Raw genomic sequence first — 26,346 nt, 5'->3', positions numbered from 1 at the left:
CCTAACCTGCCCCTTGCGGGCAATCTGATCACCCCCCCACACCAATAGATCGCCCGCAGATCCGACATCAGATCACCTCCCAAATCCATTGTTTACATCTATTCTCTCCTCTAAACACCCACTAATTACCCATCAATCACCCATCAATCACCCCCTATCACCACCTGTCACTGTTACCCATCAGATTAGACCCTAATCTACCCCTTGCGGGCACCCAATCACCCGCCCACACGCTCAGATTGCCCTCAGACCCCCCCTTATCAATTCGCCAGTGCAATATTTACATCTGTTATTCCCTGTAATAACCCACTGATCACCTGTCAATCACCTATCAATCACCCCCTGTCACTGCCACCCATCAATCACCCCCTGTCACTGCCACCCATCAATCAGCCCCTAACCTGCCCCTTGCGGGCAATCTGATCACCCACCCACACCAATAGATCGCCCGCAGATCCGACATCAGATCACCTCCCAAGTGCAGTGTTTACATCTCTTCTCTCCTCTAAACACCCACTAATTACCCATCAATCACCCCCTATCACCACCTGTCACGGTTACCCATCAGATTAGACCCTAATCTGCCCCTTGCGGGCACCCAATCACCCGCCCACACCTCAGAACGTCCTCAGACCCCAGCCCTGATCACCTCGCTAGTGCATTGCTTGCATCTATTTCCCCCCTCTAATCACACCTTGAGAAACCCATCAATCACCTCCTGTCACCCCCTAGCACACCTACCCATCAGATCAGGCCCTAATTTGCCCTGTGTGGGCTCCTGATCACTCGGCCAAACCCTCAGATCCCCCTCAGACCCCCTTCCGATCACCTCCCCAGTGCATTGATTGCATCTATTTTCCCCTCTAACCGCCCCCTGAGACACCCATCAATCACCTCCTGTCACCCCCCTAGCACTCCTATCCATCAGATCAGGCCCAAAACATCCTGTCATCTAAGAGGCCACCCTGCTTATGAAAGGTTCCACAAAATTTGCCCCCTCATAGACCACCTGTCATCAAAATTTGCAGATGCTTATACCCCTGAACAGTCATTTTGAGAAATTTGGTTTCCAGACTACTCACAGTTTTGGGCCCGTAAAATGCCAGGGCAGTATAGGAACCCCACAAGTGACCCCATTTTAGAAAGAAGACACCCCAAGGTATTCTGTTAGGTGTATGATGAGTTCATAGAAGATTTTATTTTTTGTCAAAAGTTAGCGGAAATTGGATTTTTATTGTTTTTTTCACAAAGTGTCATTTTTCACTAACTTGTGACAAAAAATAAAATCTTCTATGAACTCACCATACCCCTAACGGAATACCTTGGGGTGTCTTCTTTCTAAAATGGGGTCACTTGTGGGGTTCCTATACTGCCCTGGCATTTTAGGGGCCCTAAACCGTGAGGAGTAGTCTAGAAAACAAATGCCTCAAAATGACCTGTGAATAGGACGTTGGGCCCCTTAGCGCACCTAGGCTGCAAAAAAGTGTCACACATGTGGTATCGCCATACTCAGGAGAAGTAGTATAATGTGTTTTGTGGTGTATTTTTACACATATCCATGCTGGGTGGGAGAAATCTCTCTGTAAATGGACAATTGTGTGTAAAAAAAATCAAAAATGTGTCATTTACAGAGATATTTCTCCCACCCAGCATGGTTATATGTAAAAATACACCACAAAACACATTATACTACTTCTTCTGAGTACGGCGATACCACATGTGTGACACTTTTTTGCAGCCTAACTGTGCTAAGGGGCCCAAAGTCCAATGAGTACCTTTAGGATTTCACAGGTCATTTTGAGACATTTGGGTTCAAGACTACTCCTCACGGTTTAGGGCCCCTAAAATGCCAGGGCAGTATAGGAACCCCACAAGTGACCCCATTTTAGAAAGAAGACACCCAAGGTATTCTGTTAGGTGTATGATAAGTTCATAGAAGATTTTATTTTTTGTCACAAGTTAGCGGAAATTGATATGTATTGTTTTTTTTTTCACAAAGTGTCATTTTCCGCTAACTTGTGACAAAAAAAAAAATCTTCTATGAACTCACCATACTCCTAACAGAATACCTTGGGGTGTCTTCTTTCTAAAATGGGGTCACTTCTGGGGTTCCTATACTGCCCTGGCATTTTAGGGGCCCTAAACCGTGAGCAGTAGTCTAGAATCCAAATGCCTCAAAATGACCTGTGAATAGGACGTTAGGCCCCTTAGCGCACCTAGGTTGCAAAAAAGTGTCACACATGTGGTATCGCCGTACTCAGAAGAAGTAGTATATTGTGTTTTGGGGTGTATTTTTACACATACCCATGCTGGGTGGGAGAAATCTCTCTGTAAATGGACAATTGTGTGTAAAAAAAAATCAAACAATTGTCATTTACAGAGATATTTCTCCCACCCAGCATGGGTATGTGTAAAAATACACCCCAAAACACATTATACTACTTCTCCTGAGTACGGCGGTACCACATGTGTGGCACTTTTTTGCACCCTAAGTGCGCTAAGAGGCCCAAAGTCCAATGAGTACCTTTAGGATTTCACAGGTCATTTTGCGACATTTGGTTTCAAGACTACTCCTCACGGTTTAGGGCCCCTAAAATGCCAGGGCAGTATAGGAACCCCACAAATGACCCCATTTTAGAAAGAAGACACCCCAAGGTATTCCGTTAGGAGTATGGTGAGTTCATAGAAGATTTTATTTTTTGTCACAAGTTAGTGGAAAATGACACTTTGTGAAAAAAAACAATTAAAATCAATTTCCGCTAACTTGTGACAAAAAAAAAAAATCTTCTATGAACTCACCATCCTCCTAACGGAATACCTTGGGGTGTCTTCTTTCTAAAATGGGGTAATTTGTGGGGTTCCTATACTGTCCTGGCATTTTAGGGGCCCTAAACCGTGAGGAGTAGTCTTGAAACGAAATTTCTCAAAATGACCTGTGAAATCCTAAAGGTACTCATTGAACTTTGGGCCCCTTAGCGCAGTTAGGGTGCAAAAAAGTGCCACACATGTGGTATCGCCGTACTCAGGAGAAGTAGTATAATGTGTTTTGGGGTGTATTTTTACACATACCCATGCTGAGTGGGAGAAATATCTCTATAAATAGACAATTGTGTGTAAAAAAAATTAAACAATTGTCATTTACGGAGATATTTCTCCCACCCAGCATGGGTATGTGTAAAAATACACCCCAAAACACATTATACTACTTCTCCTGAGTATGGCAATACCACATGTGTGGCACTTTTTTACAGCCTAACTGCGCTAAGGGGCCAAAAGTCCAATGAGCATCTTTAGGCTTTACAGGGGTGCTTACAATTAGGCACCCCCCAAAATGCCAGGACAGTGAACACACCCCACAAATGACCCCATTTTGGAAAGTAGACACTTCAAGGTATTCAGAGAGGAGCATAGTGAGTCTGTGGCAGATTTCATTTTTTTTTGTCGCAAGTTAGAAGAAATGGAAACTTTTTTTTTTTCTTTTTTTTGTCATTTTCCGCTAACTTGTGACAAAAAATAAAATCTTCTATGAACTCACCATGCCTCTCACTGAATACTTTGGGATGTCTTCTTTCCAAAATGGGGTCATTTGGGGGGTATTTGTACTATCCTGGAATTTTAGCCGCTCATGAAACCTGACAGGTGCGCAGAAAAGTCAGAGATGCTTGAAAATGGGAAAATTCACTTTTGGCACCATAGTTTGTAAACGCTATAACTTTTACCCAATCCAATAAATATACACTGAATGGTTTTTTTTTTATCAAAGACATGTAGCAGAATAACTTTCGCGCTCAAATGTATAGGAAATTTTACTTTATTTGAAAAATGTCAGCACAGCAAGTTAAAAAAGTCATTTTTTTGCCAAAATTCATGTCTTTTTTGATGAATATAATAAAAACTAAAACTCGCAGCAGCAAACAAATAGCAGCAAAAGAAAGCTGTATTAGTGACAAGAAAAGGAGGTAAAATTCATTTAGGTGGTAGGTTGTATGACCGAGCAATAAACCGTGAAAGCTGCAGTGGTCTGAATGGAGAAAAAGGCTCTGGTCCTTAAGGGGCGAAAAGACTGTGGTCCTGAAGTGGTTAATGATCTTCACTTTGGCGTTAAAGTGAAACCACTAATTATTTTGACATTCAATCTGTTGAAAACAAATTGATCATAATATTGATACTTAAAGTCTACTGAATGAGAGGAGAAAACACTTTGAATTCTCATGACAAACATACAAGAAGAATGCACACCAATGTGACCCACCACCGAGTCAAGTTTTTTTTTTTTTTTTATTCTCTCCTACAGCAATTTATGCTGTATAATATAAGAATTACAGATGTCTTTTAAACTGTATTCTTAAATATAATTGTGCTAGACTAGACTGTTAACCGGAATATTTCTGCGTGCATCTACCATGAATTACAGTAATGTCCTTGTGACATCACTAATTAATCACTGCACTAACATAATGAGGTTGACAAAGAAAATGACCTATTCAAATACCTGTAGCAACTGCACCACATTTGGGATTTTGTTGAACATTTCTTGAAGCTGGTGAAGGATGATATTGTGACAGTTACTACATCCAGAATTAGGTCCTGTTGTTCCGAGTGATATGTGGAATTTTTGGTGAATAGAATTCCATTGTATACTTATCTGTATTGTGAAACACAAAAAAAATCAAAATTATCACTACTGTATAAAAAAAAGTATCCATCATACTTATAAATAATAGGATATTTGCTGTTCATTTCTTACACAAAAAAGAGGGGAGGAAAGGTTGTGTTAAGTCTGTCAAATCTGTCCAACTGAGCCCCACAGAAAACACATGTATATAATGAGCTGCTAGACAAGACAAGACAAATAACATTTATATTGCGCTTTTCTCCTTGCGGACTCAAAGCGCCAGAGCAGAGCAGCAGCCACTAGGGCGCGCTCTATTGGCAGTAGCAGTGTAAGGGAGACTTGCCAAAGGTCTCCTACTGAATTAGTGCTGGCTTACTGAACAGGCAGAGCCGAGATTCGAACCCTTGTCTCCTGTGTCAGAGGCAGAGCTCTTAACCATTACACCATCAGCCAACTGCAAAGGTGTAGAGCACATACAGTTGTGTTTAAAATTGTTCAAACCCCACTGAAATTGAGTGTTTTGGTCAGTTTGACATTGATTTTGATCATTTCAGTCATCTTGTTTACAATTAAATCAAAGAGGCACTTGTAAGTCAGACAAATATAACATTTATAATGAAATAAGCACAAATGTCTTTTCTGTGCTCACATAATTATCAGTTTTATTCAACCCCCAAGTGACATTCATTCTTAAAGGGGCACTATGGCGAAAAATTATGTTTTACAGTCACTGTACTATGCATAGCTGTTTGTAGAGCATAGTAGTTACCATGTAGTGAGTCACAGGGTTTTTTTCTAAAACACTGACATCAGCATGTTATACATTTGCAGTCACGTCGGCAGAAGTACCTTTCCGACGCGACTCAGCCTGATCCATGTAGCTGTAGGAGGCATCTTTCCCTGTTGCTGTAACCGACTCCCCTCTCTGCAGCGCTGGAAGGTTTGTTCTAAATTTCAACTGCACGATCGTGCAGTTATACTGTTCCCGCATGCGCCGTAAAGAGTAGCAGCTTTTCCGCTGTGCGGGGAGTGGAACGCACCCTCCCTCTTAGGTGGGACGCAACTGCGTGTGAGGAGGACTGTGGAGGAACGCATCATCATTACTGATGAAGCTGCCCGGCAAGGACCCCTGTAGCGAAGCTGGCATAGAAACGGACACCTAATGTTGTCCGTTTCTATGGCTACCAGGCTTCTCTCTGTGAAGTGTGCAGACAGAGCAGCGGCGGATTGTAGAGCAGACACAAGCGCTGTAGCTGTGTCCTGCTAATTGTACAGTAGTTGTGATTGTTGTTTTTTTTGTGGTGAATTTTTTTTTTTTACCCAATCGTTTTTTCAGTATTTTTTTTCTAAAGCAAATTGCAGGTAGTTATTCATTTTTTTTTATTACTCTGCTGAATAACTACCTAAGAGGGAGGGTGCAGTCCACTCCCCGCACAGCAGAAAAGCTGCTACTCTTTACGGCGCACGGGGGAACAGTATAACTGGACGATCGTGCAGTTGAAATTTAGAACAAACCTTCCAGCGCTGCAGAGAGGGGAGTCAGTTACAGCAACAGGGAAAGATGCCTCCTACAGCTACATGGATCAGGCTGAGTCGCGTCGGAAAGGTACTTCTGCCGACGTGACTGCAAATGTATAACATGCTGATGTCAGTGTTTTAGAAAAAAACCCTGTGACTCACTACATGTTAACTACTATGCTCTACAAACAGCTATGCATAGTACAGTGACTGTAAAACATAATTTTTGGCCATAGTGCCCCTTTAATACTTAGTACAACATACTTTTCCAGTTATAACAGCTTTTATATGTGAAGCATAGCTTGACACAAGTGTCTTGCAGCGATCTACGGGTATCTTAGCCCATTCTTCATGGGCAAAAGCCTCCAGTTCAGTCACATTCTTAGGCTTGCACGCTGCAACTGCTTTCTTTAAGTCCCACCAGAGGTTCTCAATCAGATTTAAATCTGGTGACTGCGATGGCCACTATAAAATGTTCCAGCCTTTAATCTGCAACCATGCTCTAGTGGACTTGGAGGTATGCTTGGGATCATTGTCCTGTTGAAAGGTCCAACGTCTGCCAAGCCTCAGGTTTGTGATGGACTGCATCACGTTTTCATCAAATATCTCCTGGTACTGAAGAGATTTCATGGTACCTTGCAAACGCTGAAGCTTCCCTGTACCAGCAGAAGTAAAATAGCCCCAAAGCATGATTGACCGACCCCCCCCCCCCTCCCCCGCGCTTCACAGTAGACATGTTCTTTTCTTCATAAGCCTTGTTCTTCCTCCTCCAAACATAGCGTTGATCCATGGGCCTAAACAGTTCTAATTTTGTTTCATCAGTCCACAGAACACTATCCCAAAACATTTGTGGTTTGTCCACATGACTTTTGGCATACTGCAGTCAACTCTTCTTATTCTTTGGAGACAGCAAGGGGGTGCGCCTGGGAGTTCAGGCATGGAGATCTTCATTACGCAGTGTGCGCCTTATTGTCTGAGCTGAAACTTCAGTACCCGCATCTGACAAATCTTTTTCAGTTCCTCAGCAGTCACACAGGGACTTTTCTCCACTTTGCGCTTCAGGTAGCGCACAGCAGTCGAAGTCAGCATCTACTTAGTGCCACAACCAGGGAGAGTTTCAACAGTGCCCTTTGCCTTGAATTTGCGAATGATGCTTCCTATGGTGTCTCTTGGTATGTTTAACATCTTTGCAATCTTCTTATAGCCATTGCCCTTCCTGTGAAGAGTAATCACCTCTTCTCTTGTCTTCCTGGACCATTCTCTTGACTTCGCCATGTTTGTAAACACACCAGTAAATGTCTAGAAGGAGCAGAGTATCACAGTCATTTTAAATCTGCCTAATTGGTGCTTATTATGCTTGATTGCAGCTCGTTAACATCCACAGGTGTTTTTAATACCTGATCAAAAACACTTGAATGAACCTCTGTTCTTAAGAGTGGTAGTCTTTAAGGGGTTGAATAATTGTGTCAATGAAGAAATCACACACAAAAAAAAAACCAAAAAAACATTTAATACTGTATTACAAAAACAATGTCATTTTAGTTGCATTTGGGTCTTTAAAAAGTCCTTGTAAGATTTCATTCTGAACACAATTACAAATATACACTAAATTCCCTAAAACCCTTTACAGCATTGGGGGTTGAATAATTTTGAAAACAACCGTATGGAGTATATTTCCTAACTAATGAGGAAAAATAATTTGCTAGCTTTATTGCTTCTGTTGTACAACGTACAGATTTTGGAAGCAGTTATGTCAGGCAACAAAAAGTCAGCAAAACAGGGAGAATGTGGGTGAAGTGAGGTGATCTGCTATGTCCTGAGGGGTGAGAGCTACTGATGACTCTCCTGGCAGTATTATCAATGGATTCTGGGTCACAAGCCTGACATTTCAAACAGAATAATTTAAAAACTTTGCCCAGGCCTGGTCTAACATGTTACTCCAAATCTGTGTCCATGTCCATTGTGAGCACGCGTGGCCAGATGCAGGTACGTAAACTACACAAACAAATGCATGCACGTGTAGTTACATATCGTAGCATAGCACATGTGCAGTGCAACCACACTACATACCAGCGTAAGCCATGCGGAGCAATATATGAAATAACGGTTACTGTAAAATGTAAAGGGGTTCTGTGGCCCTTTTTCAAAATGCAATTTAAATGATATAATATTTTCCTTTCATAAGTACTAATCTTTTTTTTCCCTGTCTCATGTAGAAACAGCTGTGCTGTCTCTCTCCTGCTCTCCTTTCTAATTATTCGTCCAGTTAGACGAATATTGTGCTGCAGGAAGAGGCAGACAATACAGCAGCTGTTCCTTCCTGCTATCTGCCTCTCCCTCCCCCTGCTGCACGTCATCCAATGAGTCATCAGTGACCTTAGTGCACGCGCCACAGAGCAGGGGGAAGATCTGCCTCGCTCCTGTGACGCATGCACTGCTATGTGATTCCTCCTATCTCCTTGCATAGCAACACAGCGAGTTGTCAGCTACACAGCTGACACGCGTCTGTGCAGCCTGACCTAGCTATGTCGCCCAAAGGCATCGAGTCTCGATCACAGACATGTGAAATCCATTAAAGGTGTGTATACACCTTAAGAGTACTGTGCAAGATGAGCAAAAGTTTTTATGAAATTTTGATTAACAAGCAACGTCTTCATACACAAGCACCACGTCATCACAACTAAACCAATGGTTATTTTCCCTTTGAAGATGCAGGATTGTACTTAATCTTAAGGCTCGTACACACGCCTGACTAAAGTCAGCTGAGCCAACCAATACTGACCACCTCAGCCGGATCACTCACCCCCAGCGTCTTTTGTCCATGCTTCTCCCCACCGCATGATGTAACGCATGTGCTGCTCTGTCGTCCCTCCACATAGCAACACGTGTCATCAGCTACGCAGCTGAAACGCACCTATGCAGCCCAGCCCAACAGTGTCGCCCAGACGGGCAACATCCATCAGAGGTGCGTACGCAGCTTTAGTGTGCATGGTCTATACAAAGTAACATTTCCATGAATACCTCAAGAGCAGGCAAAGGCAACTATCATTAGATAAGTTCCTTGTTAAAGGCCCCCCCCCCCCCCCCCAAAAAAAAACCCAGTTGGGGCGAACCAACAGCTAGCAATGATTCCGATAGTAAAATTATTTTTACATTATGCAGTACAGTATTATATTTAATATTTTTCTATAAATGTTTTTGGATTGTTTTTTGGAACAAATCATCCGATTTTCCATTAATCCTTATGGGGAAATTCGCTTTGACATAACAGAGCTTTGGATTGCAAGCATGTTTCTTGAATAAATTAAGCTCACAAACCAAGGTTCCACTGTACTTTGTAATGGTAAAATTAAATCTCTGCCTGCAACTGACGAGATGGCTCACAGCAAGACTGAATCTTTTCCTTGAAAGACACTGGAAATATCCATCTAGTCAAGGCTATCTGCAGGTTGTAACAAACTCATGGTGCAAACAAGCACATAGAAAGAAATATGTGCCGTATTTGAATGGTAATTAGGGGATATGTGGGCTGCTTTCCATTTACACAATTACCCTTGTTAACCGAATACAATGTTGTACAGTCCCACCCATAATTGCTACTGTTCATTCTGCTGCTCTTTCTCCTTCACCTCCACTAGTGGTACTCAAACTAATACGGGAAAAAACAAAAAAAGAACATGCAAGAGCTGGAGACGATGGACTAAAACCAGTCTAAAGCACCTTCCAGACAGTTGAAAAGATGTAGCCTGAGAAAGTATAAATAATGAAAAACACAATTTCTATTAGCCAACTAATCAAAGTACAATTCACAGTTTCCTTCACACATACCGAACTTCCCTTTGTTTGCCCGTAACATAGTATTAGCTTGCGATAGTTGTATAACCGGACTTCAGAAAACTGATTTAAGTGATGAGGTATATCTTTGAAAGAAAAGAAAATGTTAGTTTACATTAGCAGGGAAATGTTCTCACATGATAACAATTAGTAGAAAATGGTTACCTTGTAAACACCTGGAAAACTCTAACACACATTCATACAATCGCGCAATACTATTCCAGTCATTTAGGAACATTTCCACTACTTTTCTTCCTCCTACTGGTTCTGATAGAGGATTTTCATATGTTAGGTACACATGTCGTGTTGGACCTAAGAGAATAAAAAAAAAACACCCAGTCAGATCAGATATTGTCTGAGAAAGCGTAAAACGTAAAGTGACGGGTTCTTGCCTTGCTCCCTAGACACTGCACTGCTAAGTGGGCAGTTTGCAAACACCAGCTCTGCCACCCACGTCCGATTATTTCTGCCTTGTAGTCGGAAGGTGCAATCAAGTAGAGATTGTTCTAGTGCCTTCTGTGTGTCCTCACTTAACCCTTTACACTGAGGAATCCTTAGATAAAGAGAGAGAGAGGGGAAAAAAATTTGACAAATGTAGACATTTAACTCCTGTACACCGTATTGCTTAAAGAGACACTGAAGCGAAAAAAAATATATGATATAATGAATTGGTTGTGTACTATGAATAATTACTAGAAGATTAGCAGCAAAGAAAATATTCTCATATTTTTATTTTTAGGTGTATATAGTGTGTTTTCTAACATTGCATCATTCTCTAATATGTGCAGATTACACAACACTCTGCATTCAAAATGAATCTTTCAGAGCAGTCTGTGAACTAATGACCTCTCCTCTGGCAGATAAAAAGAAAACTGTTTACTAAAGCTGGCCATACACTGGCCCGATTTACCGCCGTTTCGACAGCAGATTCGATCACTGGGATCGAATCTGCTGCCAATCGTTCGCGCTACAAGCCGAATTTCGATTCATTTCGTCCGATCCCGTCGATCGCGCCGTGCGGAAAATTACCGTTGATCGCCCGCGGGTAAAGAGCGCATCGCTAGCGGCGTTCGAGTGCCCGACGACCGACGCAATAGAGCCCGCATACATTACCTGCTCCGCCGGCGCGACTGCCCCCGCTCGTCTCCGCTCTGGTCTCCGACATGCCTTCACTTATTCCTGCCCGGCAGGAAGTTTAAACAGTAGAGGGCGCTCTACTGTTTAAACTTCCTGCCGGGCAGGAAGAAGTGAAGCATGCTGGAGCCAGAGACCAGAGCGGAGAAGAAGAGCGGAGAGAGACCCGGGAGTCGCGCCGGCGGAGCAGGTAATTTATGCGGCGGGGGGAGCGGCGGCAGCAGCAGCACCACCACAACAGATTGTGATCGGTTTCAGGCTGAAATCGGTTCACAATCTGTTTGCAGTAAAGGGAGCCATACGATCCCTCTCTGATCAGATAGGGATCTGTCTGTTGGTCGAATCTGATGGCAAATCGACCAGTGTATGGCCACCTTTACAGTTGAGATAATAAAAGTCAGAAGACAGCCCTCTCCACGACTTTGAAAGTCGTAGAGATTAATGGCTTTTTTGCATAGAGATAACAACTGGAGTTTCTTGACTCTTCCTGTACTGGAAACCATTACACTGATGTATCTGATCTTAATGTTTTATTTCTTAGCTGTACTACACATACAAATCATAATATCATAATTTTTTTTTCGCTTCAGTGTCTCTTTAAGTAAAAAAAATAAAAATAAAAACCAAGGGATTTATTGTGTTAATTTGTTATCCTTCAGAGGAAGTAATTTACAGCTATGAAATACAAGGCCGAAAGCAATATTAACAATTGTTTTCCATTTATGAGCTACAAACTTATTTTTTTCTAAAATTAAAAAAAATAAATAAAAATAAAAATTAAATAAGAAAATTAACCTTAATACTCGGATAGCGTGACTGAAACCATCACCTTCTATCTGTACACCTTGATGTGGAATGTCCATGTTGGACAACTGAAAAGAAAAAATAATAATCAGTAAATAGATTCATTAATATCAAGGGCTGCATTTATACTCTTTACCACTCCCTTTCCTGGAAAAGTTTTTTTTTCCTCCGATACTATATGTACATCAGTAGTTCTCTTCCATGTGCAGTAGCCTATGTTTTATTTTTAGAAGCCCTCTAACCCCCAGCAGTTGTACCAAATTGAATGTGCAGTGACCTCTTCCATATACGACCTGAACACCCCCCCCCCCCCCCCTCATTAGTGCCATCTCCCTTTTTTTCGTATGCAACCCTCTACACGTAATTAGCCTTCCTACACCATTTTCATCCTCTCATCCATGGTTTGCATCTTCCCTCCAGGTCACAGCATAAATTGCCTTAGCTGACATCCACCTCTCCTTTCGTTTCTCCAGCCCACTTCCCATATGTCAGTCCCTTCACTGGCTGCCAGTTACTCAAAGGATACAATTTAAACTCCTTACTCTCACCTACAAAGCTCTGTATAAACCTAGCTCCTTACAATCTAAATCAACTTAATTCCAGAAACCACCCTACATGCAATCTCCATTCTATTAATATTATCCTTGTCTTCCTCCCTGGTCACCTCTTCTCACTCCCCCTTACAAGACTTCTCTCGATCCTCTCCCCTCCTCTGGAACACTCTCCCTCAACACATCCTCCACTCATCCACACTTACTCTCTAAACTAACCTCTTAAGGCAAGCATACTCTCCCTTCTTTAAGTTCATTAGGACAATTAAGCTTAAAATTACGTTTTGTGACAGGCCAGACTCCAGCAAGGTTTTTTTTTTATTAAAGGAATGAACTGCGGTAAAATAAAAAAAATTAAAAAAAAAGTTCCACTTACCTGGGGCTTCCTCCAGCCTGGGGCAGCCGTCCTATGCCCCCGCCGCAGCTCCGGTGGCTCCCGGTCCTCTTCGCCGGGTCAGCCTCTTCTGTGCTCCACGGCGCGGGGCACGTGGTCCTCCTGACGTCATCTGGACGCTACTGCCCTCTGCGCCTGTGCAGAAGAGGCCGACCCGGAACCCGACCTGGCGAGGTCGGCTCCCTCAGCGAAGAGGACCGGCAGCCACCGGAGCTGCGGCGGGGGCACAGGACGGCTGCCCCGGGCTGGAGGAAGCCCCAGGTAAGTGGAACTTTTCTTTTTTTTATTTAACCAAGAACAACAAATGTAGAGTTGTAGAAAATGATAAATCTTATTTAAACACCAAATTAGTATTTTATCTCATTAGAAGCAATAATAAATGCTTGGAAATTGTTTAGAATCAAGTATGTACTTCGATTAAATATATATTTGTCAAGGGGTACTTGTGATAATGTTTACTGTGCTAGACGGTACTTGGTGAGTACAGGGTTTCACAATGGGTACATACCAATAAAATGTTAAGAAACACTATCCTAGATAGCCAGACCGCGAAAATCCAGACACCTATTTTGTATCTGCTACCCAAAATACATAAAAATCTGGACAACCCACCTTGGGCGTCCTATCGTGTCTGGCATAGGATCTGTCCTCTACCCACTTGCCAAGTATGTGGATCACCATTTGCAGGATTTGGTTGCTAAGGTTGAGTCGTGTCTGGTGGACAATAATGACTTGTTATGTCGACTGGAGAGGCTGGGGCCAATACCACAGAACCATCTGCTATGCTCATTGGATGTGCAGTCTCTTCGTTTCTACGTCAATCCCTCATGAAGAGGGGATGCAGCGTATTGAGGAGTAGCTGTTGGAGACAACGCTTCCAAATAGTACAATTTTTTTTGTTGGATTTCTTACAATTGATTCTGCGTTCCAACTATTTTCGGTTTTTAAACGACTACTACATCCAATGCCAAGGCACGAGCAGGGTTCTCCAGTGGCCCCTTCCTTTCGCCAATCTATTCCTCAGTGAGATACCAAGAGAATGGAATGTTCGTCAATCACGACCGGTATAAGGACCATATCGTAGCATTTTTTCAATTTGTGGAAAATATCCTCATCCTTTGGGATGGTCCTCAGGCGTTGTTTGAATTGATGGTGGAAGAGGCGAATGTGACCCATCCAACCATCAAAATCATGGCTGAATGCTCTACAGATTATATTAATTGTCCGGGCGCAACCATTTTCATTGGGAATGGTCATTGCGCCTTAAGCTTTTTCAAAAACCAACAGAGCGGAATAATTTACTCCGCGCTGACAGTTTTCACCCTGTGGCAGTGAAGAATGGCATTCCCAAAAGGCAATTTTTGTGGGCGCGCCGTATTTCTTCGTGACTCGAGGGTTAATGATTGTGCATCTGAAAAGCCTATCTGTAAGATGGTCGTGAAAGATGACGATTGTGTAATCCGGAGGATCAGTGAGGAGGAGAGGGCCACAGAAAGACAATTCTTGGTGCACTCTTAGGGGAAGCATACTTCCAACAGAGTGCCTTTTATTTGTAATTTCAGTCCTTTGTCTGCAAGACAGGACGATAAAAGATTGGGTCAGTAAAACTGATATTGGTCAAAAGCCCAGTGAAAACATCCCTATAGCCAGGAGGGGAACAACACCTTGCCTCAGCTGTAATTGTTGCAGCACTATCATTAAGGGGAACTCAGTCTCTCATCCGTCGACTGGTGAGCGGATGCCTGACTGGGGCAGCTTGAGCACATATGTGTGGTATGGGCTCAAGTGCCCCACCGGGTATGTATACATTGGTAAGATGGAGAGAGCAGTTAAGTCGCAAATCCAGCAACACAAGAGAGATTAATCACCAATTTTGCACTTGGGAAAAAGGAATATGAGACGTCAGTCTCGCGTCACTTCACTTCTTGACTATGCATCACACTTCAGTGATAGGAAGAAACGGCTTGTGCAATGTGAAGCAAGATGGATAAAGAGATTTAATTGTGTATAACCTAATGGGCTGGATGAATGCTTAAGTCTAAAATATTTGCTGTGATGTGTTTTCTTTCTAGGTTTAATCATGGCTGCTACTGAAAGTTCGTTACGGGACTATGCATATTTGGCATCGTTACTACTTGAGAATGTACATAATAATAATAATAATAATAATAATAATATATATATACATATATATATATATATATATTTATTAGGACTGGTTTATTCTGGGAGCTAGCTTCCCTCAAAATTTTCACTGGAGTAAACACTGTATGTGTAGTTCCCCTGATGTTGAGAATACTATTTACTATTGTATCTGTTGTTTTTTTGTATATGCTTATTATCTGATTAAGAGGTTTGATCACATGATTCCTGTGGATGGGGTATCCAGGTGTCACTGGTGTAGGGTGTGGCACACCTGAGGAAGGGCTACGCTGGAAACATGGTGTGTGCCTCGGTTTGCTCTGTGTGCTGTTAATACAGTCTTTGAAGAAACTCTGTGTGTAGTCTCCTATTTTGCATTTAAGCATACTATCCTACCTAGGACGCTTTGCCCACGGACCACCATTTCTACCACCCCATACACAGTTTCCCTTTACCTACTGTCCTATACCTTAAACCTTTAGACTGTAAGGCCTTTTGGCCAGGGCTCTCTTCACCTTTTGTCTCACAATGCTGTGTAATGGGTGTACATAACTTCCACCCCTGTGTAAAATATGTAGTTAATTTGTTCACTGCATTAGATGTTAACCACTCTTGTCTTGTATTAACCTCCCTGGCGTTCAGTTTCCCCAGGATTTATGTGCAAAAGGTGATCCAATAATTTTCATAACTTTTTTCCTGTAACTTGCCAAAATGTGTCTAGTAAGGGTCTAGTATACAGTTCAGAAGAGTATTGATGTTCACCTGCTTATCAGCAATAAAGGCCTACTATTTACTCCGGTACTACCAGTAAGATAGCCTATAAAAAAAATATATAGAATTGTTTTTCATCCAGGGAGCACGCAGTCGATAAAGGGACAGGCTGTCTTACAACAATAAGGAGTCTTCTAATCTAACCCAGGGATAAGGAAGATGCAAAAAAAAATTTAATTAAATTCAGGATAGCCAAGTATTTCTGAAGAAGTTTAATTTTTGCTGACACCTGGTACACTTGATAGTACCGCTATCCCTGAAGCCATATTTATTTCCTTTTAAAAAATACAAATTTAATGGCTGTTCTGCTGGTACTCTGCTTCTAATACTTTTAGCCATAGACCCTGAACATGCATGCAGATCACGTTTGAAATCTGGCTGGATTAGCCACATGCTTGTATACAGACAGAGTCTATGCATGAAAGACACCAGGCAACTGGTCTTGCGCTAATGAGAATCCATGCTTCAGTAAGAAAAAGTCAGATACTCACCTAAGGAGAGGGAAGGCTCGGGTCCTTATGAGCCTTTCCTCTCCTCTCCCGGTGCCCTTGGTGCTGCGCTGGCTCCCCCGTTCCATTCCCCCGCCGCGGGGACTTCGGAAGTCTTCGGGAGCTGAGCCCTCCCGAACACAGGCAGCTCCATACTGCGCACGCGCGAGTGTGTCATAGAGGGCACTCACGCGTGCGCAGTGTAGAGCGGCCCGTCTTCGGGAGTACTCGGGCTCCCGAAGCATTTATGAAGCCTCCCTTCAGCGGGGGAACCGCGGCATTTGACCGAAACGGTCGAATACCGCTACGGGGGAGCCAGCGCAACAGCGGGGACCGGGAAAGCTCTATGGGACCCAGAGCCTCCCTCTCCTTAGGTGAGTATCTGACTTTATTACAGTATGGGTTCCCATTCACTTTAAAGAGAAATAAATATTGCAGCCTCCACAGCCCTCACTTCAGGTGTCCTTTAAAAATTACAGTGGTCCTTCAATTAGTATGGAATACCTCCATTCGAAGTCCAATAAACGGCATGTTGGAGTCACACATGGCCACAAAGTGAGCAAGCACTTTATTAAAGGCACACATTTCTCCTGTCCGTTTTGGCTTCTTGGATTCTGGAGAGCCTTGATCCCCAGAAAGCTGTACAAAAACAAAATACATTTTATTAATTATTAAATTCAAAATCGCACAACAAAAATGTATTCATATATAAAAAATAAACTCCCTTAAATAATAAATGATTAGTCAAGTTCACTTTTTAGCATCGCATTCACCAGGTAACACTTCACAGCAAGTACGAGTATTTTTAGCTAAGAATGCGCAACATGAGGTTTTGAGCTTTAGTTTGCTAAAATGAAGAGAAATTGTGTGAACTAATCCTTACCATCATAAAGTAGAATCTTTAACTCTGGTTTGCATTACTTGGAAATGTTTTGGCAAATCAGATTTCAGCAAGTTCCTGCCTCTTACTTAAATGATTGTTGCTTTCCTCTTAGAAACATTTGAATGCAAGAAACACTCATTTCTGGCACCTTCTGTGGGAACGTCCCATGGTACAACAGTTTTGGTTACAAGTTACAAAGCTATTGTCTGCTGCTATTAGTATTTACATTGTGCAACTCCTAAACCCTGCTAGTTAGGATTAATCGAAGTGGGCCTTGGTACTAAATTCCAGAAGATATTGATGATGGAGACTCATTCATGGCCTTAGACATGGCTCACATTTTGTGCAGGACTTTTAGAAGCTATGTCTCAAGATGCTGTTTAACCCTCCTGGCGGTTTATCAAAATCCACCAAAGCAGCAAAGCCGTTTTTAATTTTTTTTTTTTTTCATGTAGCGAGACAAGGTCTCGCTACATGATAGCCGCTGCTCAGCGGCATCCCCCCCAGGAGAACGGGATCTCCTGGAGGGCTTCCCCCGTCGCCATGGCGACGGGCGGGATGACGTCACCGGCGTCGTGACGTCAAAGGGGACTCCGAGCCACCCCACAGCGCTGCCTGGCACTGATTGGCCAGGCAGCGCACGGGGTCTGGGGGGGGGGGGGGGGCGGCTGCGGCGCGACGGATGGGTGGGTAGCGGCGGCGATCGGATTGCACACGCAGCTAGCAAAGTGCTAGCTGCATGTAGCAAAAAAATTATGCAAATCGGCCCAGCGGGGCCTGAGCAGTGCCTTCCGGTGGCATAGCCCGAGCTCAGCTCGGGCTTACCGCCAGGAAGGTTAAAGAAAAGCTGTACTGAAAAAAGTTCCCCTGGGGGGGTACTCACCTCAGTAGGGGGGAAGCCTCTGGACCGTATCGAGGCTTCCCCCGTCGTCCTGTGTCCCACGACGGTCTCGTTGCAGCCCCAGGAACGCACAGGCGACAATTTGTCTTGCTGTGCAATATTTACCTTTTCTGGCTCCAGTGGGAGCGCTGTTGCGGCTCTTCTGACAGAGATAGGCGGAAATAGCCGATCTCCGTCGGGTCCACTCTACTGCGCAGTAGACTTGCGCCTGCGCAAAAGAGCGGCCCGACGGAGATCGGCTATTTTCGCCTATCTCCGTGGGAAGAGCGGATACTGTGCCTGCGCTGGAGCCAAGAGGTAAATATTTACATCGCTGCCGCTTCAGGACGATTTTCGCCACTGCGGGGCCGAGGACGACGGGGAAGCCTCAATAGGATCCGGAGGCTTCCCCACCCGAGGTGAGTACCCCCCAGGGCAGTTTTTTTCATTACAGATTTTCTTTAAGGGTAGGAACACACTAGGCAGAATCACATATGACTTTGCCAAAGAAAGTGGAGATTACACTGTAATCTTTCTTTGAAACATGTAACTTTAGGTTGATGTCAAATTTTCAGACAAGAAGCGGCAGGCTTGCAGTGATGTTCCGTCCTATCACCCTTTCCATTAAGAAAAATAAATGGGGTGGGGAATATGAGGGAATGGGAAGGTAATATGAGGAGACTTTGCTGCCAGCCTACCTCTTCTTGTCTGAAAATTTGACATTTGTTAAAATGGCAATTTTTTTCAAGGAGTGAGATGGAGACGAATGGACAATGCACACAGGTATGTGGATTTACCATGAACATACCTCTTTGCTTACTTTGGGTAGCTTTGCTTTGGATCAGGTGTCCTTTAACAGCAATAGTAATAGTACCCTGAACTGTAATTAAATTCATGTTTTCCAGCTTCAGTTGATAACGCTGCTGGGGGGCTGTGTTTTATATCCTCAATCGTGTTAAAGGGACTCCGAGCAGTGCAGAAACCATTTGCAGTGCATAGCATTTTGAAGCTATCTTTCTCCTCTTTTCAACGATTTATAAACTGCCGCCCTACACCTTTTAGTTTTCGCGATTTCGGTTTATATATCGTTGGAGAGAGGAGAAAGAGAGCTTCAAAATGGTATGCATCATTCCATAGTTTCTGCACTGCTCGGAGTCACTTTAAAGGGACTCCGAGCTCAAGTAAAAAAAGAAAGTTGTACTCACCCGGGGCTTTTTCCAGCCCAGTGCTGGCCGGGAGGTCCCACGACGGCATCCTGGCTCCTCTCCTAGTACCCGCTCCGGAATGGCTGACCGGCCGCAGTCCGGGCGACACTCTGCTGAGTGTCGGGCTGTTCCTTCCGTGTATGACGCGGCTGACGTCACACGCCGGCCGCCTCACGTCATCACGGCGGCCGGCACGAAAGTACTGCGCATGCGCGATTAAAGCGCGCATGCGCCATACTGCCACGCTGGCCGCCGTGATGACGCGAGGCGGCCGGCGTGTGACGTCAGCCGCGTCATACGCGGAAGGAAAAGCCCGACACTCAGCAGAGTGTCGCCCGGGCTGCGGCCGGTCAGCCATTCCGGAGCGGGGACTAGGAGAGGAGCCAGGACGCCGTCGTGAGACCTCCCGACCAGCACTGGGCTGGAAAAAGCCCCGGGTGAGTACAACTTTCTTTTTTTACTTGAGCTCGGAGTCCCTTTAAATCCAAAACAAAGAGCCTGAACATTACCCAGTCATATCAACTGGAAATAAATCCTATATCAGGAATCAATAATATATGAGGAACTAGGGACACTGACCCACAATATGCAACTAAAAAGACAAGAAAACAGTAGTACCTCTAGTTCATACAGATATGAAAAGAAATGTGTTCCAACACTCCAGTAATACCTTAGAAAGATCTTTTCTTATTGCCAACAATACATATTTAAAACAGTTAAAATCAAACCTGTAACCCGAGGCCCATGATTTCCCTAATTATGCATTACAAATAGTGGGCTCCACCCATCTGTTGTCCAACTCAGCAGTGTATTGGTCCAATAAAGTGTGTCTCATCAGCAACGCTAAATAATGTAGTATAAGGTGAGACACTGGATCAACTAACACCACAGGTCAAGAAACAAATATACTTTTAATACATGACACTCATAAGAATTATGCAATTTCTACTGATATGGAAAAAAAAAATATACAGTGGTTTGCAAAAGTATTCGGCCCCCTTGAAGTTTTCCACATTTTGTCATATTACTGCCACAAGCATGGATCAATTTTATTGGAATACCACGTGGAAGACCAATACAAAGTGGTGTACACGTGAGAAATGGAACGAAAATCATACATGATGCTAATTTTTTTTTTTACAAATAACTGCAGTGGGGGGCGCGTAATTATTCAGCCCCCTTTGGTCCGAGTGCAGTCAGTTTTTCAGGTAAAAGTTGGGGGGGGGGGGTCAGCTTATATGCGGGCCGGCTTGCTTGCGAGTATATACGGTACATATATGTATGTGTGTGTATATGTATAGGTGTGTGTGTGTGTATGTATATATGTGTGTGTATGTATATATGTGTGTGTATGTATATATGTGTGTGTATGTATATATGTGTGTGTATGTATATATGTGTGTGTATGTGTATATGTGTGTGTATGTGTATATGTGTGTGTATGTGTATGTGTGTATGTGTATGTATGTATAGGTGTATGTGTATATGTGTAAGTGTGTGTATGTATATATGTGTGTGTGTATGTATATGTGTAAGTGTGTGTATGTATGTGTGTGTGTATGTATGTATATGTGTGTGTGTGTGTATGTATATGTGTATGTATATGTGTGTGTATGTGTGTGTGTATGTGTGTATATGTATATGTATAGGTGTGTGTGTATATGTGTGCGTGCGTGCGTACGTGTGTGTGTGTGTGTGTATACAGTGGGTTGCATAAGTATCCGGCCCCCTTTAAGTTTTCCACATTTTGTCATATTACTGCCACAAACATGAATCAATTTTATTGGAATTCCACATGAAAGACCAACACAAAGTGGTGTACACGTAAGAAGTGGAACGAAAATCATACATGATTCCAAACATTTTTTACAAATAAATAACTGCAAAGTGGTGTGTGCATAATTATTCGGCCTCCTTTGATTTGAGTGCAGTCAGTTGCCTATAGACATTGCCTGATGAGTGCTAATGACTAAATAGAGTGCGCCTGTGTGTAATCTAATGTCAGTACAAATACAGCTGCTCTGTGACGGCCTCAGAGGTCGTCTAAAAGAATATTGGGAGCAACAACACCATGAAGACCAAAGAACACACCAGACAGGTCAGGGATAAAGTTATTGAGAAATTTAAAGCAGGCTTAGGCTACAAAAAGATTTCCAAAGCCTTGAACATCCCACAGAGCACTGTTCAAGCGATCATTCAGAAATGGAAGGAGTATGGCACAACTGTAAACCTATCAAGAGAAGGCCATCCACCTAAACTCACACTGACTGTACTCAGACCAAAGGGGGCTGAATAATTACGCACACCCCACTTTGCAGTTATTTGTAAAAAAAAAAAAAAAAATGTTTGGAATCATGTATGATTTTCATTCCACTTCTCACGTGTACACCACTTTGTATTGGTCTTGCACGTGGAATTCCAATAAAATTGATCCATGCTTGTGGCAGTAATATGACAAAATGTGGAAAACTTCAAGGGGGACAAATACTTTTGCAAACCACTGTATATATTTATTTTCCATATCAGTAAAAATTGCATAATTCTTATGAGTGTCATGTATTAAAAGTATATTTTTTCTTGACCAGTGGTGTTATTTGATCCTGTGTCTCACCTTATTATGCTACACGATTTTGCCTTGTTGATGAGACACACTTTATTGGACCAATACACTGCTGAGTTGGAGAACAGATGGGTGGAGCCCACTATTTGTAATGCATAATTAGGGGAATCATGGGCCTGGGGTTACAGGTTTGATTTTAATTGTTTTTAAATATGTATTGTTGGCAATAATAAAGATCTTTCTAAGGTATTGCTGGAGTGTTCGAACACATTTCTTTTCATATCTATATGAACTAGAGGTACTACTTTTTTTTTGTCTTTAGTTTTTATATCCTCAAAAACAATTTAAGCCTGCTTGAAAGTTTTCTATTAATTACTGCAAATATATGCAATCGAATTTAATGTATTGTGTTTTTCCAAGAAATTTGGAACATCCTCTAATAATTCAAGTCAGGCCTGGAACCCACTAGGAGCACTTTGTAATTTGAAAAGCTCTTGCTAATGTATTGCTATGGGTGGGATCCCACTTGAGCGTTGGGATTTTATAAAAATCTTCCATAGCATTGCATTAGCAAGAGCTTTTTCAAATCACTAGCACTCAGAAAAGGCCGATAGTGGGTTTAAGCCCTCGCTATACATCACCAGGGGAAAAAGCCCCACCTTGCGTTTGCAGCCAGTTTTTGCTTGCTTCCGCCATGTCCCATCAAAAGACAGCTCATCAACGTTTGTCTTGAATCGCTGTAGTAATAAGGCAGTAGGTGGGTTATCCTCCCCATCATTGTGACTGACCGAAAAGAAGTGGTAGTTATATTCCAACTCTGTTGGACTGCCAGCAACTTCAAACATTTCCACAACCTATAATACAGAGAGAAAGCATTTGGTGACACAGAATCAAAGAATTAGAACTTCAAATGCTTTTGTTTTGTTATATATATATATATATATATATATATATATATATATATATATTTCTACTGACATATTGTTCTATGCATACCTTCACATGTACAGATTTAACACACACACACACACTTATTTCAATGGAATATTACACACACACAATTTTTTTTGTTGTTGATTGCCCCATTTTCAAGCTGTATACATTTGCATAAAATTATCAAAATCAGCATCAACTTAGAATTAGTATGTATCTGACCATCCCCAGGAAAATGTAGTAGATAAGAATTCTGCTGCAACGATCTCAGGATAAAAGTCCAATTTTCATTGAGGCAATTGTGGGCAAACAGCAATACAGGTCACGCGTATCGGAGCAAACTTATGGCTCCGTAGTCATAGCTAATGAACAGCCAAGAATATGTAGGTACAAAGTCCCACCCAAAGGGTGGCATCACCTGTCTTAAAGGGATATACACATGCAGTACAAACATCAATAAAATTACATCAGTCATAGCGATATGCATAAAAACATATGATAGGGTGAATGTACAAAAATACAAAAGTACAAAAACACGAAAGTACAAAAATGCAAAAGTATGCATGCAACAGTATGCAAAATTCGGTATGCAATATACATAGCATACAAAAAAGCATTGTGCAAAAAATCTGAATCAACACCCTATCCCAACTTGGAGCCCTTGTGGTTGCAGCGACCTGTTTCCTGGATTGCCCATCCTTAGACCTGACCGTATTTGCCTTTAATACGGTTGTCTATAGTTCTCATTCTCAACTATTCTGAACTGTAGTTCTTTGGTCGATTGTTAGTGAAGGACACGATATATAAAACAGCAGAGTGACTAGCTTTTTGTGATGCCAATTAACCAGTTTAACCACAGTTTTAACCACAGTTTTTACCCCTAAGGGCCCATTCACACTTAAAAGCGCAAAACAGTAGCGCTTAGCGCTACTTTTTGCTCGGGTGATTTTACCATGATTAGCAAGGTAAAATCACTGTATACTCTCTCAATTCAGAGCAATCGCGATCAGCAGGAAATCACAGCAGTGAGATCCCTGCCATAGGTTAATATTGTTAGTAATTTCTGCCAGGCAAGATGCCAACCTGGCTTGCAATTATTTATCAGTGAGAGTTACCCTGTAGTCCAACTGGAGAGAAAGGCATTTGCATGCATCTATTCTTACCCCTTACAGTAAGAAAAAAAAAAGGAACACAGACTAGTTATAAATGCTTGACACTGTACATACAAGTTTATCTTATGTAACATGTAATTTCAAGAACCCTTTTTATCTCTATTTATACCAGTAATGCGATAATTGACAGAAAAAATATACTTACTATATAGTACTGTGGAAGACGTGTAAGCTTTATAAAGAGCTTGTGACTGGAGAGATTACTTATAGGATGGGTTGCATAATTTGTCAAATGCAAGTTTTCAGTGCACACAGTAGGAAGATGCTTTACTGAATGTTTGCATCGCTGTTGTCCAAGCCAGAACCTAAAAAGATAATATGGCAAGAAGTAAAAAAAACATAGAAAAATATTTATTCATCATCGCATCACCATTCATTATTTAATCTTTGCTATGCTGAAAATGTATATTTCATCTTACAAAACAGTTTTATCTAGATTGTATCGTGTAAGGTCTGAAACAGGCTTCATGCTGGATAGGTTGTTAAAGGGAACCTAAAGCAAGAAGTATGTGGAGGCTGCCATATTTATTTTATTCCTTTTAAACAATACCAGTTGCCTGGCAGCCCTGCTGATATATTTGGCTGTAGTAGTGTCTGAATCACACCAGAAAAAGCATTTGGCTAATCTTGTCATATTTGACAAAAATGGCAGAAACACCTGATCTACATATGCTTGTTCATGGTATATGGCTAAAAGTATTAGAGGTAGACGATCAGCAGAATAGCCAGGCAACTGGTATTGCTTTTAAGGGAAATAAATATGGCAGCCTCCATATCCCTCTCACTTCAGGCGTCCATTAAAGTGGATCCGAGATGAACTTTTACTCATTGCATAATTGTGTTCCTTTCTTATTGCTTATAGGGCATTCCTCAAGCCAAATACTTTTTTGTTTTTGTTTTAATACTCTAATTCCCTATAAACTAAACAAGCCCCGCCCAGTTTTTCAGAGCCTTGGCAGTAGCAAGCGCTCATGGGAGGTCAGTCTGGGCAGGAGGAGGGGGGGGGGGGGGGTATTTCTAGCCAGAGATTCCAGAGGCAGAGGGGAGGAGGGAGGAGGAGGGGAGATTAGGTTTTTTTCAGTCCGAGTGCTGATGGTGCAGATAAGCCTGCCTCTGTGTAAAGGTGGGAATACACGGGTCGACCGGCGGCTCGATTAGCCGCCGGATCTACCCCAGCCGCGTCCCCGCTCGTCCGCGTGGATCGATTACCGCTCGTCCCCGCCAGCGCTTCCTTATCAGCGCTCGATTCCCTGCCATTGTCTGCCGGCGGGGATCGAGCGGGCGAGGGTCGAGCGGCTTGATCGGGCCAGCTGAATATTATCAGCTGGCCGGATCAGCTGGTCGATACACGGTACAGAAACGTACCGTGTATCCCCAGCATAATGTTTACATACAACATGGCTGCTGTCATTGTATCACAGGAAGAAATAATCATTTTCTATTAAAGCTGTTTGCAGCTAGAAATTGCTGTTTAAACTATCTAAACTTTACATAAGATATATAGACAAGTTACTTGTTATAGTTAGTTTTTCATCTCAGATCAGCTTTAAGGTTTAACTGCGAGCACCTACTCCCACTCATGTGATATGTCAGCCTCAGCACTGGCAAAGATTAGTCCAAGAATTTTCAGAGTAAAAACTGGAAAGACTTCTTTTGCACAGCTATAATTCAGACAAACTCCTGGCAAACAAGGTTGTCAAAGAATGGGAAGAAATCAGCAAATTGTGTAGCTTGCTGTAAAGGGAAAAAATGGATGGGGAACAGTTTATAAAATGCTAAAAATAAGCTGAATTATATATACACACACACACGAGAGCTTCACCTTATTCTAAGAAGCAAAAATCTATTAACCCTTCGCACACTCACATGCAAATGTTCAAACAATTGCATTCACAGATTCACTCATCCAGGCACAACTGTTATCCCTACAGCTAAATTAAAAGCCAGGGTTTTAGTTCACAGAAGAATGCATTCTTATGCTTAATCACCTATACTGCGCAGAAGTACCCAGGTAAACATAGGTGTCCTAACTCTGGCCCTGTAACATGCATAGTGCAGACATGCAAACACATTCATTGCATCAAACCTATCAATGGATTAGGAGCACACATCCTAACTTCCTCTCCTGGGAAAGACAGTGCATCTTACCAATCGCACAAGGGAGCTAATGTTATGTGTCCATGTGCACAATGCGCATACACCAGCCTAAGCTGTCTGCATGCTGACAAACATACAGGGGAAGGGGGAGTGCACCGAATTGGACCCTAGCCACAGGGGTCAATGATAAGAATAAACATACATATATCCAGGCACATCGCCTCTAGTTAGGACATTAAATAAATTATTAGGGAAAGGGAGGTTCTGAAGGGGGTGTGGCTAGAAAACAGCAAAAATCTATTAACCCTTCGCACACTCACATGCAAATGTTCAAACAATTGCATTCACAGATTCACTCATCCAGG

At 42.5% G+C, this 26,346-nt stretch overlaps 1 protein-coding gene across 2 annotated transcripts in view; it reads right to left on the bottom strand.

Annotated features, from left to right (window-relative positions):
• The window catches only part of MED14 (mediator complex subunit 14), a 223,486-nt gene that overhangs the window by 97,011 nt on the left and 100,129 nt on the right, over positions 1-26,346 (bottom strand). For both annotated transcript variants that reach the window (XM_068269856.1, XM_068269857.1), the window contains exons 13-20: positions 24,030-24,189; positions 22,439-22,633; positions 16,756-16,890; positions 11,897-11,973; positions 10,360-10,520; positions 10,133-10,279; positions 9,962-10,053; positions 4,493-4,645 (exon numbers count right to left, since the gene is read on the bottom strand). In XM_068269856.1, the coding sequence (XP_068125957.1) occupies positions 4,493-4,645; positions 9,962-10,053; positions 10,133-10,279; positions 10,360-10,520; positions 11,897-11,973; positions 16,756-16,890; positions 22,439-22,633; positions 24,030-24,189 (1,120 nt within the window). The remainder of the gene's footprint in view (positions 1-4,492; positions 4,646-9,961; positions 10,054-10,132; positions 10,280-10,359; positions 10,521-11,896; positions 11,974-16,755; positions 16,891-22,438; positions 22,634-24,029; positions 24,190-26,346) is intronic.

Source organism: Hyperolius riggenbachi, chromosome 2 (genome assembly GCF_040937935.1).
Source record: "Hyperolius riggenbachi isolate aHypRig1 chromosome 2, aHypRig1.pri, whole genome shotgun sequence".
Lineage (NCBI taxonomy): Eukaryota > Metazoa > Chordata > Amphibia > Anura > Hyperoliidae > Hyperolius > Hyperolius riggenbachi.
The sequence above is the reverse complement of the archived record's forward strand: the minus strand, read 5'-3'. Positions and strand labels throughout refer to the sequence as shown.